This window comes from Scomber japonicus, chromosome 3 (genome assembly GCF_027409825.1).
Source record: "Scomber japonicus isolate fScoJap1 chromosome 3, fScoJap1.pri, whole genome shotgun sequence".
Taxonomy (NCBI): domain Eukaryota; kingdom Metazoa; phylum Chordata; class Actinopteri; order Scombriformes; family Scombridae; genus Scomber; species Scomber japonicus.
The window spans coordinates 17137443-17155040 of NC_070580.1; the positions used below are offsets into that span (position 1 = coordinate 17137443).

Sequence of the window (17598 nt, forward strand, 5' to 3'; positions counted from 1 at the left end):
CTAGTATTTGTGTCCTGTTCCTGTGCAGTCCCCTTTACATTTGGCCACAGTCTGCCTACAAGAGCGGAGGAATAACTGATGCCTATGGAAGCTAGAATGAGAGGAAAGGGTTGGATTACGGCAGGCAATGGTTCCCACAACAATTTTTGGTCGCAAGCTAAAGACCTCCAGGGTAGGGAGCGGACCATGGAGGGAAGGAAAGACCCGGGTAGAAGTCCTGTGCTGAGGCTGGGAAGCTGCCAGGGGGGGGAAGGATCTAAAGGTGTGTGATCCATGGCCTGATTTGTTTTGGGTTTTACAATCTGAAAAGCTGTGAGGGGGGCTGAGGGAAAAAGAAAGGCTGCTTGGGACAAGAGTTGCCTCATTGCCACTGAGACTCAGACCCAAACGTCGTGCTTTGCTCTGAGGTTCATTGCGTATCACCAAAAGCTGTTCAGACACTAGATTGCGACAGGACCTGCGAACACAGTAATTCTGAACCTCTGTTCTCCCCTCACATTCCCTCTTTGGAGAAACTGATGTCAGCTGCCTCTTTTTCTCTCCAACAGGTTGATTCTCCTTGTCTGCACGGCAAAAAGTGGAGACTGCACAGGACTTCTTACCTGATGGTTTATGTTTGATTTTAACCTCCTCTGAAGACAAGTGTTCTGATGGGAACTGGATAGTAAGAGTTGCATTAGAAATAACTGTTCGTCTATGTAGTAGTGGTCTGGATCGCTTTATAGGAGCTCCTTCCACCAACAGGTTCACTCCCACATACTGTGGAACTTCAACTGCAGCCTGAAAAGATGATAAGGTGAAACATAAATGGTATGTATGTATCATCTCTTTTTCTGCAGAATCTTCCTTGAAATCACATCACATCTGTTGCCTCTTAGCATGACACATAAAAACATTCCAACCTGTTTGTAGATTAGCTGGAATCCTCCTGTGTAAGCACTGGGATCGGTGCGTCGGTCCAGCACAACCCTCAGTGTGTCCAGCTGCACAGCAGGACAGAGGCGAGCAGTCACAGTGGTGGAACACGCCATAGTTGGACTGGCATTGATCTCCAGGAGCCAAGGCCTCAGATCTCTGCCAAACATAAAATCAGCTCCGTAGAGCTCAAAACTTGCCTTGTGGGGCTCTACCAGGTCCTGGGCTGTCTGCAGGGCACGCACTACAGCTTGCTGCATGCCTGGGACCACCGCTGACTCCCACTCAACCCCATGGCCTTGCTGCTGCAGGAAAGCCCTAAACTGAGAGCATGACCACATATTGTCCTCAGGCACTCCTGGATGGCGATCACAGGAGGGCTGGAAGTGCTTCTGGATGGAGTTGTTGCACAGGTGGACTGAGCTGAGGAAAATAAAGCAAAGTAAGCGTGAAATATGCTTTAAATCAAATGGGTACATTAGTAATCTGTTTCTATCTTTTGTCTGACCCTCTGCCTGACCTGTCCAGGATTTTTGTTGAATAGGGCTGAGTGGAAAACCGTAGATAGCACTCTCTGTAGAACCAGACAGTCAGAGGGTTCCAGTCGGTGACAAGGAACCACTGACGAACATCAAACTTGGTGTTATGGATCAACAGAGGATGTTCCAGATATTTCTGAACCACCCACTTACTCTCCTTAGCCAAGGCTCTGTCAGTGTCCACCAACGCTAAAATCTCATCCAGGCGATCCATGCACATTATACCTGGATGGTGACAGTCGATGCAACATGTAAAAGAAATCAAAAGAAATCCACTGAAACACATTAAAGCTGCATTACTGGCTGTAACAATTTCAGTAGATAGAAGTAACAGCACACAACGTTTCTTGGTTTTTTTAGAGGGCCTTTGTGATTTTGTGCACAGTAGCAGCACAACAAGCAGGATGAAGCTCAGGAGACATTTCTTTCTTCAGTAGCAATATAATTTCATTTTGTTCAAATCAAACATAGAAAACAGAAGCAGTGTCAGCACCTGCAAGACACAATTTATAATGCAACCACAATACTAAAAAAACAATTCAATTTGTTTTCCCCCAATGCTCAAACCCAGTATTTCTGTCAGTATTTTTGCGCCTCAATAGATAAGGCCAGAGAAGTAAAAGATTAACATATTCCATAATTTCCCTGTTATTATGTTAAAGAAGAAATCCTTACCTCTTCCTCTTGACTTAGCGCCCGGCTTGATGATCCAAATGTTATTTATTCCATCTGTTTCCAGCTGAGGACAAACCTCCTGCAATCTGGCCAACGTAGACTGGCAGCGCTCCACAAATGCACTGCTGCCCCTGATCAATGCACTGTCACTACACACAAGTGTTTATTGTTACTAATTATGTAACTACGCATATATTCATGCCAAAATCTGTTCAGTTAGGAATACCAGCATGCATATTATAACCATCTAATATCTGACTGTGATGTTAATGGACAACTTAAATGGAAGAACTATTCAAAGTTGGAAAAAAGAGAAAAAATTACCCAGGAGAGATATATTTATCCTGTTTGTTTTAATATGTGAAGCTCTTGCTCACTGAATATGATTTCTGGTGGTTTTCATTGACTTTTGATGGCTAATCTTCATTTGATAAAGTTGGACTATAGTTGGTCCTGTGCAAGATGCATTTAGTGTGACATAAGAAGACTCAAGCAAACTAATGAAGTTCTCAGAAAACATACTCACTGCACCACCATGTAGTAGTCTAGCAGAAACTCTGCCCACTGATGTTCCTTCATTGAGGGCAGTGTTTCCTCATTCACATCAATGTCACTGTGCTCTAAAACACTGAGAAACTCTTGACACACTTGTAAAGCTGTGTCGATCACCCCTGGACCAACAGATAGCTGCTCCACATTTTCTATCTCTGTAGAGAGAAACACGATTTGTATAGTAGGACATTTCTTTTTATATTTCCATCACCCTGATCAGTCATCAGTGTATTTCACCTTCACAGGGGCTGTTCTGGGCTTTTTGTTTCTCAAACTCTTCTTCCTCTCTCCTCCTTATACTTGTCTCAACCACATGCTGCAACAGGCTGGAGCATGCTGTCCTCCTGAAGTCCTCTTTTTTTAATACAAAGACCAAAGTGAGAGGACAAAAATGCAAGAGACAGAAAATCAATGTAGGTTTGGTAAATATGCACCACCATTTATACTTTTTTCATATTCTGTTTGCACCTTGCACTTTGATAGAACAGATCTGACTGTTGATTGAACTAGAAAGCAGACCTATGAATGCACGCTTCTCATCCTCTGCACCAAGCCTGTAACATCTTGGGAAGAAGGTGTCAGGATCTGCTGTATCAAACCAATGAAGGTTACGCAAGTTCACACAAAGCCCCACCTGAAACAAGCAGAAATATATATGTAAAGAGAGATAATGAGTATAAGATGACCTACAGCCAAAGTTGAACGACTGCTGTTGTTGCTAGTAAATGATTACCTTGGTGGTAAACGCTGCAGCATTTGCATAGTGATTGGTCATCTGGTCATTCCGTAAAGAGTGACAGTCTATGTAATCCCGACGTGTTGTCCAGTAGAAATATGTTGTTTCATTTCGAACCATGCGGGACTAGAATAAATTAAGCTAAATTAGAGACCCGACTGAATACACACCATCATGACAAAAACACTCACAGAAGTAATGTTACATGAGAACAATAGAAGCAAACTGGTTGGTTCACTCGAACATAATCTCACCATGAGGTCATACATGTCATCAAGGTTCTCCTCTTTCTCGCCTTCATCCACTCCCTCTGAAAAGAGATAAGTAAAGAGGTGAGTGTGTGTGCACCTGAGAGAGAGAGAGAAAGAGAGAGGGCGAGAGACAAAATTTACATCAATGGATGGACTAACAAACAATCTATGTATGATTGGGGAAACAAGTCTTTAGTTGGAAAATGTATCAATTATATCTCCAGTCCTTAAAATCAGAAGCTGTACATTTGTGTTGACGACATGAACAATGGATCTTGTTTTCACAAAGTCAATGTCTGATTTAGCTTTGTGACCACTTCTCTCACCGGTAACAACAGCGCTGATATCACCATCATCACCATCCTCCTCCTCTTCCCCATGGTAATGAGGTGCTCTCTGGGCAGGATGGGGCAAATGGCGTTCCACCCACCCTCTAGCCCATAAGGCAGCACGGATCACAGGATAGGGTCCCTGCACTGAAAACACCTTCCGCAACTTAAAGAAAGGGAAGAGTGGATGTATGAGATTTTCTCCTGGAAGGATATACAGAAGTGATACAGTGAAGTCTGGTTTTGTTTGTATGTATAATCACCTTGACTGCTTTCTCCACCAGTGCTTTAGCTGTTTTCAGCCTGTCAAGCTTGATTGCTGGAAGGCTGGGAACACTGCGACGTAACCTCCCCTCCACCTGTGCCACTGCAGAGTGAGACAAATTTCTTTGGTAGCCTATACATCTGTGTGAACATTTCATTGCATGAATGTATATATGGATGTCCATACACTCTTACCTGGCATTTGTTGCATTACTTTTTACACAGTAGTTCTTTCTTTAGCTGGTTAGGGTGATGTATTCTGTTCTCTGGATGTAGAAATATAATATCAATATATTGTTTAAATCGTCATACTATATTTAAAAATTATATGAATCAGACAGACAATATTAGGATGAGAAATAGGCCTATTAAATAATAGTGATTAACAGGTGATTAGATAAATGGATATGCACACATACTACACAGATTTTAATTTTATTGTTTTAACTGGAGAATAAAAGCTTATGATCAACATTTTTATTTTTCCCATTTTCCTGTTCAGTCAATCAACCACCAACATGTCGAAAATGTCTCTTCTGCAGTTAAGGAACAAACAGAGAAAGGAAAAATCTGTGTAGCTGCTGCAGAAGGATGTAAATCGGGTCACGTAGGCATCTAAATCTGGACAGAACTGACTGAGGCTGTCATAGCTTCTCACTGACATACCCATGCGCAAAAAGACAGACAGACACATCTAGTTCATATGCAACATGATGTATGTCATCTATGACAACGATTAGGCAAGCATTAAAGCCAAAACTCAAATGCATCTCCAAGAGAAACAGGTCAGATTTTATATTTAATATAAATGTACAAACCTAATGCTGCCACTGCCCCAGTGACCCGACCACTCAGTCCACAGACTCGCTCAGTCCTGCTTCCTTCATGCTCCAGCAGACTGTTCCCATGACAACAGTGCATGCTCCCACAGAATGTTTATAGTTGCCATAACAACCGTACCCAGGAGAAATGGGACGCCGTGAAGGTTGCTGAAAAATCTACCACCTTTAGCCATGCGTTGAATTAAGTGCATCAATTATCTGGCACTATCAGTTGCAGTGTAGTTTACATGTCTACGAGACATGCACAAGAACAATTAAACCAGCAGCGGCACACTATGTGTGTAGACAGACTATCTTGCAATCTGAACTCAGTGCTCAGTAAGCTAACCTACAGCTGAGCTATAAATCCAATCAGGTGTTTGACGATGGGACAGGCAGATGGACAGTCTCATGTCTGTTTTGATTAAAGGAGTTCGTGCTGAGGTCAGTGCTGGTGAAACATTAGTGATTCTGCTCAACATAGCTTCCATATCCCTTATTATTTACAGAAAAGAAAACAAAGCCGACAGCCTTGATATCTTGCGTCTTAAAATAACAACCCTGCATTCATCGTCACCATTTAGGCATGTGCGCATGAGCTATATGCAGTGCCATATTTATCTCCTTTGTGCAATGCCTTACCTTCCCACAAGATGGCAGCCAATGCTTTCTAGTGCGTCACATGATCACTCAAGTTCACAATTATCACTCCATGTTCTCTTGTTCATCTGAATGTGCTCACTGCTCATTTCTGCACTCGTGTTTCAGTGCTGAAGACAGTCGCCATTTCATGTCATGTTTGATCATTATTATGGTCAATGGCCCATACGTTGTATCAACCATTCTATTAAACATGCAACTTCAATGGTCGAAAGAAACTATGTACATTCTCAACTGCATTTGAGTTCAATTTTGAGGTAGCTACTGTACTTTACTTTTGTATTTCCATGTTATCCTATTGTCCCATACTTTGTCTACTCCATACATTTACGATGGAAATACGTTTTACTCTGTTTCAAATATATATTTCACAGCTGGTATTTCTAATTCCTTTGCTTTTTCATACAAAATACATCTTATCATCTCATAAAATATGGTGCATTGTTGTAATATGAAAATGCCAAACAATGTATAAAGTAGTTTAAACATGACCCAACATCAACATAAAATACTACGTACATGTTAATGTATAAGTAATAATAATCCAATAGGTCTAATATAAACCCCAGAAACTGAAGACTCTGCATCATGAGTAGTTACTTTTTTCCATTTTTAGTAGGCGACATTTTGCTGATAATTCTTCTGTCCTCTAAGTACATTCTACTCAAGTACAATTTTGCATTGCTACTTTTACTCGTGTAAATGATCGACGTACTTTCTCCATCACTGGACTTTTTAAATAAAATAAAGTAAACATAAGTAAACAAAGTTTTGTCTGAATTGTGTCGTCTTAATAATTATAAGAGCTGGCTGATGTTGCTTCATGATGCAGGGTTTATAATACCAGGAAATGTTGACGAAGGAGCTGAATGATTTTCTGTTCATATTGTTCCCAGTCCAGCACATCATGAACACGAAAAGCTGCAAAACTGGACATTTTGCTGAGTGAAACAGCTCTCTGTAAGCTTATGATAGTCTTGGCATTATTGTGTTGGGTAGCAGCAGTGCGTCGCAACTCGTAGTGCGCCTCTGCGCTCTGATTGGCTGAGACTGGAGTGATGCTCTCTGCATCCTGCTCCCACAGCCAGGACCGGAGGGAGGGGAGCTGAAGCGCGGCCGGGAAATCATCATAATAACACGGTGAAAAAACATCCTTTCCACCGTTTTCCTCATCTGGAAGAAATGTTTGCACTCAACATGTCTGCAGAAACAGAAGTAGCTGCTGTTACCAACTCGTGACCGCCTCCTCAAAACGTCCTCAGTCAGCGCTGGGAGGCTGATTAGCCCCTGTGAAAGTCTCACCTTTTCACTCCGAGAACACTGAGCAGGTTAATTCAAAGACCAGGAGCATGCCCGTCAACGACCCTGAGAGCATACTGAGCTATCAGGTAAAGTGCCCTTTAAATGTCTAATGCATGGTACGTTGCTTTGACACTAGAAGCGGTTGCACAGCTGTGCACAAGCTCCAACAACTGTAGCACTCAGTTTAACATTTTATGCTCCAACAGAAACTCACAATTGGCTACTGGAAAGATGGACTGTGTCAATTTTAGGGAACTATTTCGTTTTGTGTCATTACCATTTTGACTGTCGCGATTTCCTTACCCAGCTTGCTATTTTTTTTTTTAATATCTGATGTAATCTGATGTTACCACATGTGGCTGAGTTGTGTTGGGTTTCTTACCCTGCAGGATGGAGCTGTATGCGGAGGCTGTTGTTGTTATTCTGAGGCGCTAACACGTGCAGTAATTCGGGAGAGCGTTTCACATCACACAGCACCTAACATGTCTTTGTTATTGAGTGTCCTCTTAAATGGAAAAGTGGTGGCCAGAAAAACATGTGAGAATGCAGCGGATTATTGATTTAATGCTGATATATTTTATACACACCGCGCTCATTTAAAATGTGAACTGCTCGCCCCGAAGTTGCATGTATGGAAACAGTAAAAGAAATGAGGCAGTTTGGTAAATATTTGATTAAATGTCTCTCTTCAAGACGGCGTGTTATTTTCTCAGTTACCCTGAAATGACCTTGACGCCATCCTTACGCCGTGCACCATACAGTAGCTACTGAGTGTCTACATCCATACATGTTCATTATCAGCCAATCCAACAGCAGGGGGAGGACAGCTTGTGGTGAAGTGGGGTTTTAAGAGGAAAACTGCGTGCGTTGATGTGTGATCCATTACCACATCCTAAGTCAGCTGATGATCAGGGGTAAAAGGGAAACCAAAAGGAGGAATGGGCCATTGAGCACACCAGCGCTGTGGGATGTTCATGCTGTGTAACCTGTAACTATGTCATGAAGTATCCTGGTATAGAGGACTTCATGTAAGCTGCCGCAACAGAGTCAGGCCATCTTGATGATCTATAATAACATCCTGTCTGAGGGCAGGAGGCGGATGGAGAAAGACCAGAGGTGACTTGGGAAGTCTCTGATATGATTAGACAGCTTTCAGACAGGGAGGGGACACTTCCTGTGAGACTCTCTCCTCAAACATTAGGTTTATTCCAGCTGACTGTCACTACAGACCACCTGTTAGTTAATTTCTCCAACATGTTGGTCTGGACAGAAATGGTTGGATATCTTTGCCATTCTTCTCCCCAACTGAAACCCATTGTAATGTTTGCCACAGGGCTGTTGAGGTGTCCCGAGTAACAGGAAAACAATGTTTTGGCATTTTTGCAGCCAAGTGGTTAATTGAGTAATTGTTGTATCGTATTGTTACAATATTTCCTTTAAAATGTATGTGTAAAGTAAAGTTATACAACTATACAAAAAAGACAAATTCTACTAATTCTTCTATTCAAAAATTGCACCAAAGATACATGGAGTTAATACTGCAGGTTTCACTTCTGTCACTTCACTTGTACTTCAGTAAAAAAGCCAAGCTGCTCAGTGGTAAGCACTAAAAAAATTATCATTTAACTAATTAATTAACTAATGTATGTGTCACAATGATTTAATACGATTTAACACATGATGTATCATGAGTTCCTGTTGATCACCACTAAAAATGATCAAGTCACTATTAGTACTTGATAGAAACTCAATTAATTAATGCTAATTCATACATTGATTGATATGCTACCAAATAAACTGAATGAAGTACTATGAAGCTGCTTTTTCTTTGATCAAACTGGAAAACAGATGCAAACACCTAGCCTACATGTTGCTGCATGACCCAATACTCTTAATGGTTACAAGGTAGCAACACTAGACAGATATATCCAACATGATCAGTTTGAAGAATTACACCACAGGAAGTATATGTCTAAAAATGAATGCATGAAATAACTGTGATTTAACATTCATTGATGTACAGTCCATCAAGTTTAAATTAATCACATAAAGTCATAGTGACTTGATCATTTGTTAAAAGAACCCAAACTATTAATATTATAAATACACTATAATTGCCCTCTCCTACTAAACTACGTTGTTAGAAACACATTAAATATTTTCATTATTTTAATCGTTTAACATTTACATATTTTGATTTTTACAAGATGCCAGTATTATGCTTTGGATGTCACTATTTTGTTTACTGATTGTTCCTATACTGTGTAACCAGTGATATAAGAAAATATCTCACAATATCATAATCAAACATTGTATTAACAAAATCTTTATTCATTGGATATTGAGTACTGTTCTGTGGCACTGATGTGTAGTCTTTACCTGCAGCACAGAGAAGCTCTGTATTAGTAAAAACACATATTTCTCCAGTTTCATGTGCACTGCTGATTGTCCTCATATTTATGACCATACACAGAGATGATTGGAAATAAAGACACCAAAGTAAAGCAAAATAAAAGAAGCATACTGTATGACGATGACTGATGATTTTGTTGTATATCTAAGAGATAACATATAAATAATACAACTTTTAACGTCAGTATGCCTGAGCATGAAAGATTGTAACTCTTAGTTTTGTTATATGGGGCACTCCACATCATAAATATGTCTCAGGTTGTCGAACACTAGTTTGTTGCAGCTCCCTTTTCCACTTCCTTTCCTACTTGGCATTCCTCCTAAAAAGCTTTCATTATGATCACTTTTGCAGCACAGAATGCATTTAGTAAGACATATCTACAGTCTGCCAGAAGTATTTTAAATGACGATGAATAATGCATTTTAAAGAGAAACACTGTTTTGTTCACATCTCCAAAGGAAAAGTCCATCAGATTTATTAATAATGAGTTCTCTGTCTGTCTCAAAATTCTTAATTCAGTGCTTTATACTATTCAAAATAATTCATCATGGTTGGCAACTATTTGTGTGGCATGCCCAACGCCTGAGTTTAATGGGGATCATTTAGTCTAAACACACACACACACACACACACACACACACACACACACACACACACACACACACACACACACACACACACACACTACAGTGAAAAAGAGGTTTAAATTCCTTGCCCACAAGTCAGTAGAGCTGATAGCAGATCCAGCTAAAGTTCACATTTCAATCAGGAAAGATTCAATTGAAAGAGAAGCCCAAATATGATTTATTTGACAGTGTGCACTGTAGAAGAAATATCTGAGGAGTCTTTGGCCATTAGTCGCCATTGTCAAATCATAATTTTAAAGAGGTAGTTGTGCAATGAACTTTACTCCCAGTGGGGTCTTGAAACTGGTGGTGGTGAAGGGGTGAAAGCAGTGATGTGGAGCAGTGATGTGGAGCAGGAATCTCACGAGTTCAGTGCAAGGACTCATTCATTACTTTGAGATATCATATGACCTGATGACTGAAAATCATCAAACACCACCAATTTGTCTCATGAGTCTATGTTATTATATTTTTAACTTCTTATTGTTTCATATTGATAAATGTTTTGCAAAGCCTTGGGGTTCTGCGGTTTTTATTATACTGCATATTTCACCTATAAAACCAGCCAAAGCTGCTTTAATCTTTCTAGAAAAACCAATTACAGAGCAAAGGCTGTGGAGAGGCAGAATTGTGTATGTGGCATTGAACAAGGTGTGTATGACTCATGTGACTTGTGGGCTGAGGCAGTCAAAACAGCCGCCCCTCTCATCCTTTCTCCTACAGCTCTCGCCTTTCCTGTCTCACTTTTTCATTGTTACAGTACATCATTTCATCCATTCATGTTTACCTTACCTCTGAGTGAAGTGTGTCTATGTGTCTTTGTAGCAGATTGTAGTGGTGGTGCAATGCTACGAAGGGGCAGTTGTAGCCTGCGGCTGAGGCACCCCAGTGTCAACCCTGCCTCTCAGACACAAAGCCCAGTATGGAAGTGACAGGCCCAGTTGTCCGAGTCAGGATCTGTGTCCCTGCTGTCAGTTAAGGGTGCTTCTGAGAGGGGAGGGAGAGAGCAGTCAGTTTAGAAACAGGAAGGGGGGATGGTGTTGGAGGTGGGTACATAAAAATAGAAGACGTCAGAGAAACACAATGAAGAGGATTAAGTTCTCTCAATAGAAATACTCAAGTGTTTCGTTTTCAGGAAAGATGTCATTGTACAGTAACTGCAAGTTGAGTCAGTAGTGACAGACATCCCTAAAGACTCAGTTGAGAAGAAGCCTACACTGTGCTGCGGAATTATGGATGCATTTTTATGAATCTAGAATTCATTGTCTTGCGGGGCTGTTCTCTACACTCTTTATATAGTTATGTCTTGTTCGTACAGAATGAAAATGTGCTCCAACAACAGTGGCAATATGTGCAACTTGCCAAGCCGTTGCTGTTGGAAGAATGAGCCTGCCTTGCTCAGTGTCTCTGATATGTCTTGTCAGTTATCCCCCCCCTAGGTCTCAAGCCTCTTCATAGTAGCCAGCAGACCTCATCCCTCTGACTTTAACTCTGGCCACTGCACCCTCACAGTCCTGATGGAGAGTAAGGGCATTTTGGCAGCACATTGATTGTCCCACTCAGTCAGGAGACTGGGAAACAAATCATTGCTGCTCTATTTATTCAGAATGACAACCAGTTCAATATGTTTCACTTTGATGCACTTTGATAATACTTTTTGATATTGTTTAAAGTTGCTGCCAAGAATCCTTAGAATGACAAACTACGCCACACACTAAAAACACATCTTTGATGGGTTTCCTGGGCAGTAGAGTCGTTCGCTCAAGTGACCCAAATGAAGGTTTACTGCAGAAAAAAAGGGAAAATACAAAGCAACATCATAAAGCAATAGCATAAGCGTGTAACATATGATTGGTCAGTAATACTTTGGTTGCAGTTAACAAATTAGATCTAATGCATGAACGTGTGTGTGTGTCTACAATGACTGTCAGCATCAAAGGGAGGTTTATCAGCATCATAAGTAGGACACTCTGCACGACTGCACTGTTCTATTCTGCTCTGGGAATCTAACATCTTTCTGGGGACAATCTGCCCTGCCAGAAAAAACATCTCGTATTTGCTTAGGTATCAGACGTAGGCGAGTGATAGCATCTCTCTATTTTTGGCTTTTACATGCTGAGAAACTATATAAGGGGGCCTAAAGTCTTCTGAATTTGTAAGAGGGCCACGAATGCATCACATTGAAGGATTCATTAAGGCGCTTATTTTTACTACACAAAGTGAGAATGTTTTGATAATAATAATCATGTTGGAACATTGTAGAGGGCCAGACTGAATCTTTTGGGCTGCAAATACTTGTCACGTCCCACGTAAGCAAATCTTAACTACAGCAAAGTATCAAAGAGCTGTGTGTTTATAAGAATACAATACTCTGTGATGTGATGTTTGTTTTTTGCGTTTGCATATTCACATGACAGTATCCTTAGGCATTTTGACTTTGGACTATCATGTGCCTCTCTTTTTATATCTAGCCACAAGATAGCTCCATTGATATGCTTGTAAAGGACATAAACTCAAGGACAGACAGCCATTTTGTTGCTAGCTGTGGACAGCTTCTATGTTGGGGAGGCAGTAATCTGTGTGAAAAATTATTTTTTGAGTCATAAATCCTCCCCAGCACTGTGACTGATACCAAGCTAGAGGACAAGAGTAAAGAAAAGGGGCGGTTGCCAGGAGATAGAAGCAGGCAGTGAAACACAAATTATCTGCCCTGTCAGTCGAAAATAATGCACATGTGCATGCTCAGAGGGTCGCAGATGTGCTCGCCCTCTCCCACACAGAAAGCAAGAAAAACTTGAAGTGCCATGTAAGCTTTTAATTAGCTGTAGCACCTAATGTGACACAAGGGAGGTGAGTTGTGAATGACAAGAAACCATTAACCTGTTGAAAAAACACATAGCTGCATGCATTTGCCATTAGGAAGGTGCTCCTTAAGAGCACCAGTGAACTGCGATGGGGATGAAAACAAGACTATTTTATATCTTGATTGGACTCATGCAGGAGAAGGAACATCATGCTCATGATTTCCAGAAATGTTACCGCAAAAGACGATCTAAAAGAAGAAATGTTTTTGTTTCATGTCATGTACCCTGCTCTCTGAAACACAATTTCATCCACTCTGTAGTTATCGAATGAGCCCCAGGAGAATGATTTTCCCCCTTTGTTGTTCATGTGTGTGTGTGTGTGTGTGTGTGTGTGTGTGTGTGTGTGTGTGTGCACCAAATGGATCCAAACTAATTGATGACTTAATGGTCTACCATTCTTTGGAGGACACGGAGCTGTTATAGTGACACCCCCCCATCCCCTCTCTCTCTCCACCATGCTCTCATTGTGGCGTCTATATGTATATGTATGTTTGGTAAAGCTCCAGTACTAATGGAGCTGACTGCCTCAAGGCTGAGCCCAAACCCACACACCGCACAGAAGCACTAATTCACCATCCACAGCTGCTCTGACTGATAACACTGTATGTGTGTGTGAGAGAGAGAGAGAGAGAGAGAGAGAGAGAGAGAGAGAGAGAGAGAGAGAGAGAGAGAGAGAGAGAAAGAGAGAGAGAGATGAAGAAGGAGAGAGAAAGGTTTGTGCAAGTTATAATCTATGGCTCCCACCATAGCTCTGTAATATCAGTAACCTAACTGTGCTATGTATTGATAAAACAATGGCGCTGTCCGTGGTGCTGAAGTGGCAGACAGATTTGCAATGGCGCCCTTTTCTCTCAGTCCCGCCCTTCTGTCAATTTTGTCTTTGAACTATAATATTATCTAAACTATATAATATTAATATTCATATTGTACTATATTGTGGCCTATATAAAGTAGCGTCACCCTTATGATCAAATAGCAATGTATTATTGTGGAAGAGCGAAACATCATAGAGACATACCGCTGCCTGTAGTATTACTATATGTTCCTATGGTATTTCTATGATCATTAAGTAGCATCTGTGCTGTTGAAAATACACCTTGAGACCTAGCCACTTCTGTTACTAAATATTTTAGGTGAGACATGACTAGATGTAGTTTTTAGTATCTGGGAGTGAACAGGTAACATGAGGAAATTAACCTGCATTCACTGCACAATGCTCAGATGCACCAATTACATAGTTTGGGGTCAAGTTTATACTATCAAAACTATGAAGCTTCTGCAGTCCTAAACTAAATCATCCCATTTGGCCACCCTTCTGTTAAGAAGGAACAAATTGTCTACTGGAAATAAGATCATGTGTGAATGAAAGGAGAGGTAAACAAATGTGTGTATACATAACATTGTTTTCTTAGTCTTGAATGTTTTTAAGAGTAACAGTTTACTCAGTGAATATAAATGGTTGTGGTCAAGTCTGCAGAAATGACCTGGGTGCTCAATTTTGGTCTGTACAGTTTGTCATGGATATTCTCATCTGCTTTCCTACAATTATTTAAAAATCTATAGTATATTTGTCAACTATATGTATTTTAAGTTATGATTCCTCTGAACATCAACAATTAAGGATATATTGTTCTCATTGCACATTTCTAAAATCTTATACATCTGTTTATATATATACATCTTTAGACTCCTGAGTCAAGGACAATTTTGTACTTCTTTTAATTGTGAAACGTTAAGGTTTCAGGCCTAAAAAACCCTGTCAGAAATGAAAGAGTCCATGGGAAATTCCAAGAGTCATTGTTATAGTCATTGTATTTAAACTATTTAAACTATTATTATAAAAATATAAAAAAAGGAGAAACTAGGTATTTTAACTGGGTATGTTTAATATAAATTATTTTATTATTTACAAAGACCCCTCCCTGAGCTACTACCTTATCGTGGTGGAGGGGTTTGCGTGTCCCAATGACCCCAGGAGCTCAGTTGTCGGGGGCTTTATGCCCCTGGTAGGGTCACCCATGGCAAACAGGTCCGGGGGGAGGGACCAGACAAAACGTAGCTCACAAGAACCTTATGATGAACACGATATATGGTCCTCTGGTTCCCTTGCCCGGACGTGGGTCACCAGGGCCCGGTGGCCGGGCCTTCACCTTCAGAGGGAACATGGGAACCCCTTCCAATGGACCCACCACTCATGGGAGGACCCAAAGGGGTTGGGTGCAGTTTGAGCTGGGCAGCGGCTGAAGGCGGGGACCTTGGCGGTCCGACCCTCGGCTGCAGAAGCTAGCTCTAGGGAGGTGGAAGCCTGAGATGGTGCGCGAGGTTGAGACGTTCCTAGATATAGTCGGCCTCACCTCGACGCATAGCAAGGTCTCTGGAACCAGTCTCCTCGAGAGGGGTTGGACTCTCATCCACTCTGGAGTTACCGCTGGTGAGAGGCGCCGGGCAGGGGTGGCAATACTTATGGCCCCTCGGCTTGGTGCCGGTATGTTGGAGTTTACCCCAGTGGATGAAAGGGTACTCTCCCTCCGCCTTCAGGTGGAGGGACGGATCCTGACTGTTGTTTGTGCCTATGGTCCAAACAGCAGGAGTATCCACCCTTTCTGGACTCCTTGTGTACTCTTTGGGTTGGGGATGAGCTCCTGCCCCAAGTGGAGAAGTTCAAGTACCTCGGGGTCTTGTTCATGAGTGAGGTAAGGATGGAGCGGGAGATCAACAGGCGGATCGGTGCGGCGTCTGCAGTAATGCGGACTCTGCACAAATCCGTCATGGTGAAGAGGGATCTGAACCGAAAGGCAAAGCTCTCGATTTACCAGTCGATCTTCGTTCCTACCCTCACCTATGGTCATGAGCTTTGGGTAGTGACCGAAAGAACGAGATCGCGTGTACAAGCGGCCGAAATGAGCTTCCTCCGTAGGGTGGCTGGGCTCTCCCTTAGAGATAGGGTGAGAAGCTCAGTTATCCGGAGCGAGCTCGGAGTAGACCCGCTGCTCCTCCGCGAGAGGAGCCAGATGGGATGGCTCGGGCATCTAGTCAGGATGCCTCCTGGAGGCAGGCAGGGGTCCCTGGTGAGGTGTTCAGGGCACGTCCCACCGGTAGGAGACCACGGGGAAGACCCAGGACACGCTGGAGAGACGATGTCTCTCGGCTGGCCTGGGAACACCTCGGGATCCCCCAGGAAGAGCTGGACGAAGTGGCTGGGCAGAGGGAAGTCTGGGCTTCCCTGCTTAGGCTGCTGCCCCCGTGACCCGACCCCATGTAAATGGCAAGAAGATGGATGGATGGATGGATATTTACAAAGATTAAAGTTTATACTACACAGCATCATTTATATCTTCACATCACTTTACCATTGTACCGACTGTTAACCAATGAGCACCTCTACTAGACCAAGTGCTGGTTCAATGATTTGCTTAAAAGCACTTGGACAGTATTCACAAGCCCATTTCATAGCCTCTTTTCTGTCACAACACTTGCACGCCCTGTATAAACATAATTATAAAAGCCTGAGTCACATTCAGTGGTTGGTCCCAGCATGACCTTCTAATTAAGAGGCCTTATTCTGCAAAAGGACAGAATTGTCTTGGGACAAATAAATGTTCAGTCATGGAAAGAGAAAGAAATCCCTTAGCACTGATATAATGGAGACTAGTGGCTGTAGAAAGAGGCAGAAAGCCAGCGCCAAGCCACCCGCACCTGTGAATTCAATGGATGTCTTTGGATCCCAAGGCTGTTTTCAACAATTATGTGAATTATAAATGGCTATCTGAGTTGATATCAAAGTGGCTGGAATAAAAACAAAACAGAAAACTTTTTGAGTTGGATTTAAATTCTTTCTTTTGATCAGGTAAGAAATGTATCCGTCTGTACCACATGTTAATTTGTTTTTTCTTTTCAGGCTTGTGTTAATATCATTTCGTTTTTAGAATCATCGAGCGGCTAATGCAGTATGACAGAAGATATAAAAAACAGCTGATGACTTTAGTGTGCATGTAAATACAGTCCCCAAAAGAGAGAGGCACACACACACAGCACCAACTACCCATTTATCTCATGTCATAACTGCAGGCGGAAACCAAGATGATTCAAAAAAGGGATTTTTTAGTCAATATACTGTGCGTGGTGTTTTATCAGTCAAACCCCAGGAGAATTAAGATAAATCACTGCTTGCTCTTGCTCCATACACACAATCCCAATACACACAATCCTAAACACATACAGGGTGCCTTAAAGCGAATTTAGTTTTTAATGAGGGGACCAATCACTTTCATTAACAGGACATGTCGTTTTATATTTCTCATAGGAGAGAGTTTTCCTCCAGAATAAATGAGGATCCTGCTCTTACCTGCTGCTCTCACAGACTAAGACATTCTCATTTCCAGTCATCCAATACAAACACTCTTCTTTCTCTTCTCTTCTTTCTAGTTACACTTTAGGAAGACAAATTGCAATTATTTTTGCCTCTGTGGCCATCATTTAGGAGTCTGTGAAGCAATGCGTTTTGCATTCGCAAAGCGTTGCAAATTAGACTGACCAATAACAGTGAACCACTGCATGACAGAGACTGTAAATCTTCACGGTTTCCCAGTTCAGTTCAGTTCAATTCAATTTAATGGGCTTTACTGGCATGAACGTTTTGAGAACAGTGTTA

At 41.7% G+C, this 17598-nt stretch overlaps 1 protein-coding gene across 1 annotated transcript; it reads right to left on the reverse strand.

The window, feature by feature from the left end:
• On the reverse strand, positions 1-4472 carry ttll3 (tubulin tyrosine ligase-like family, member 3). The gene is made up of 12 exons (XM_053315500.1): positions 4457-4472; positions 4261-4364; positions 3995-4163; positions 3672-3727; positions 3415-3543; positions 3201-3315; positions 2919-3035; positions 2656-2836; positions 2130-2278; positions 1436-1679; positions 903-1338; positions 1-780 (listed from the first exon to the last, which is right to left on the reverse strand). Exons 1-12 carry the CDS (start codon positions 4470-4472, stop codon positions 1-3), a joined length of 2496 nt encoding a protein of 831 aa, XP_053171475.1.
• Between the last annotated feature and the right edge of the window lie 13126 nt (positions 4473-17598).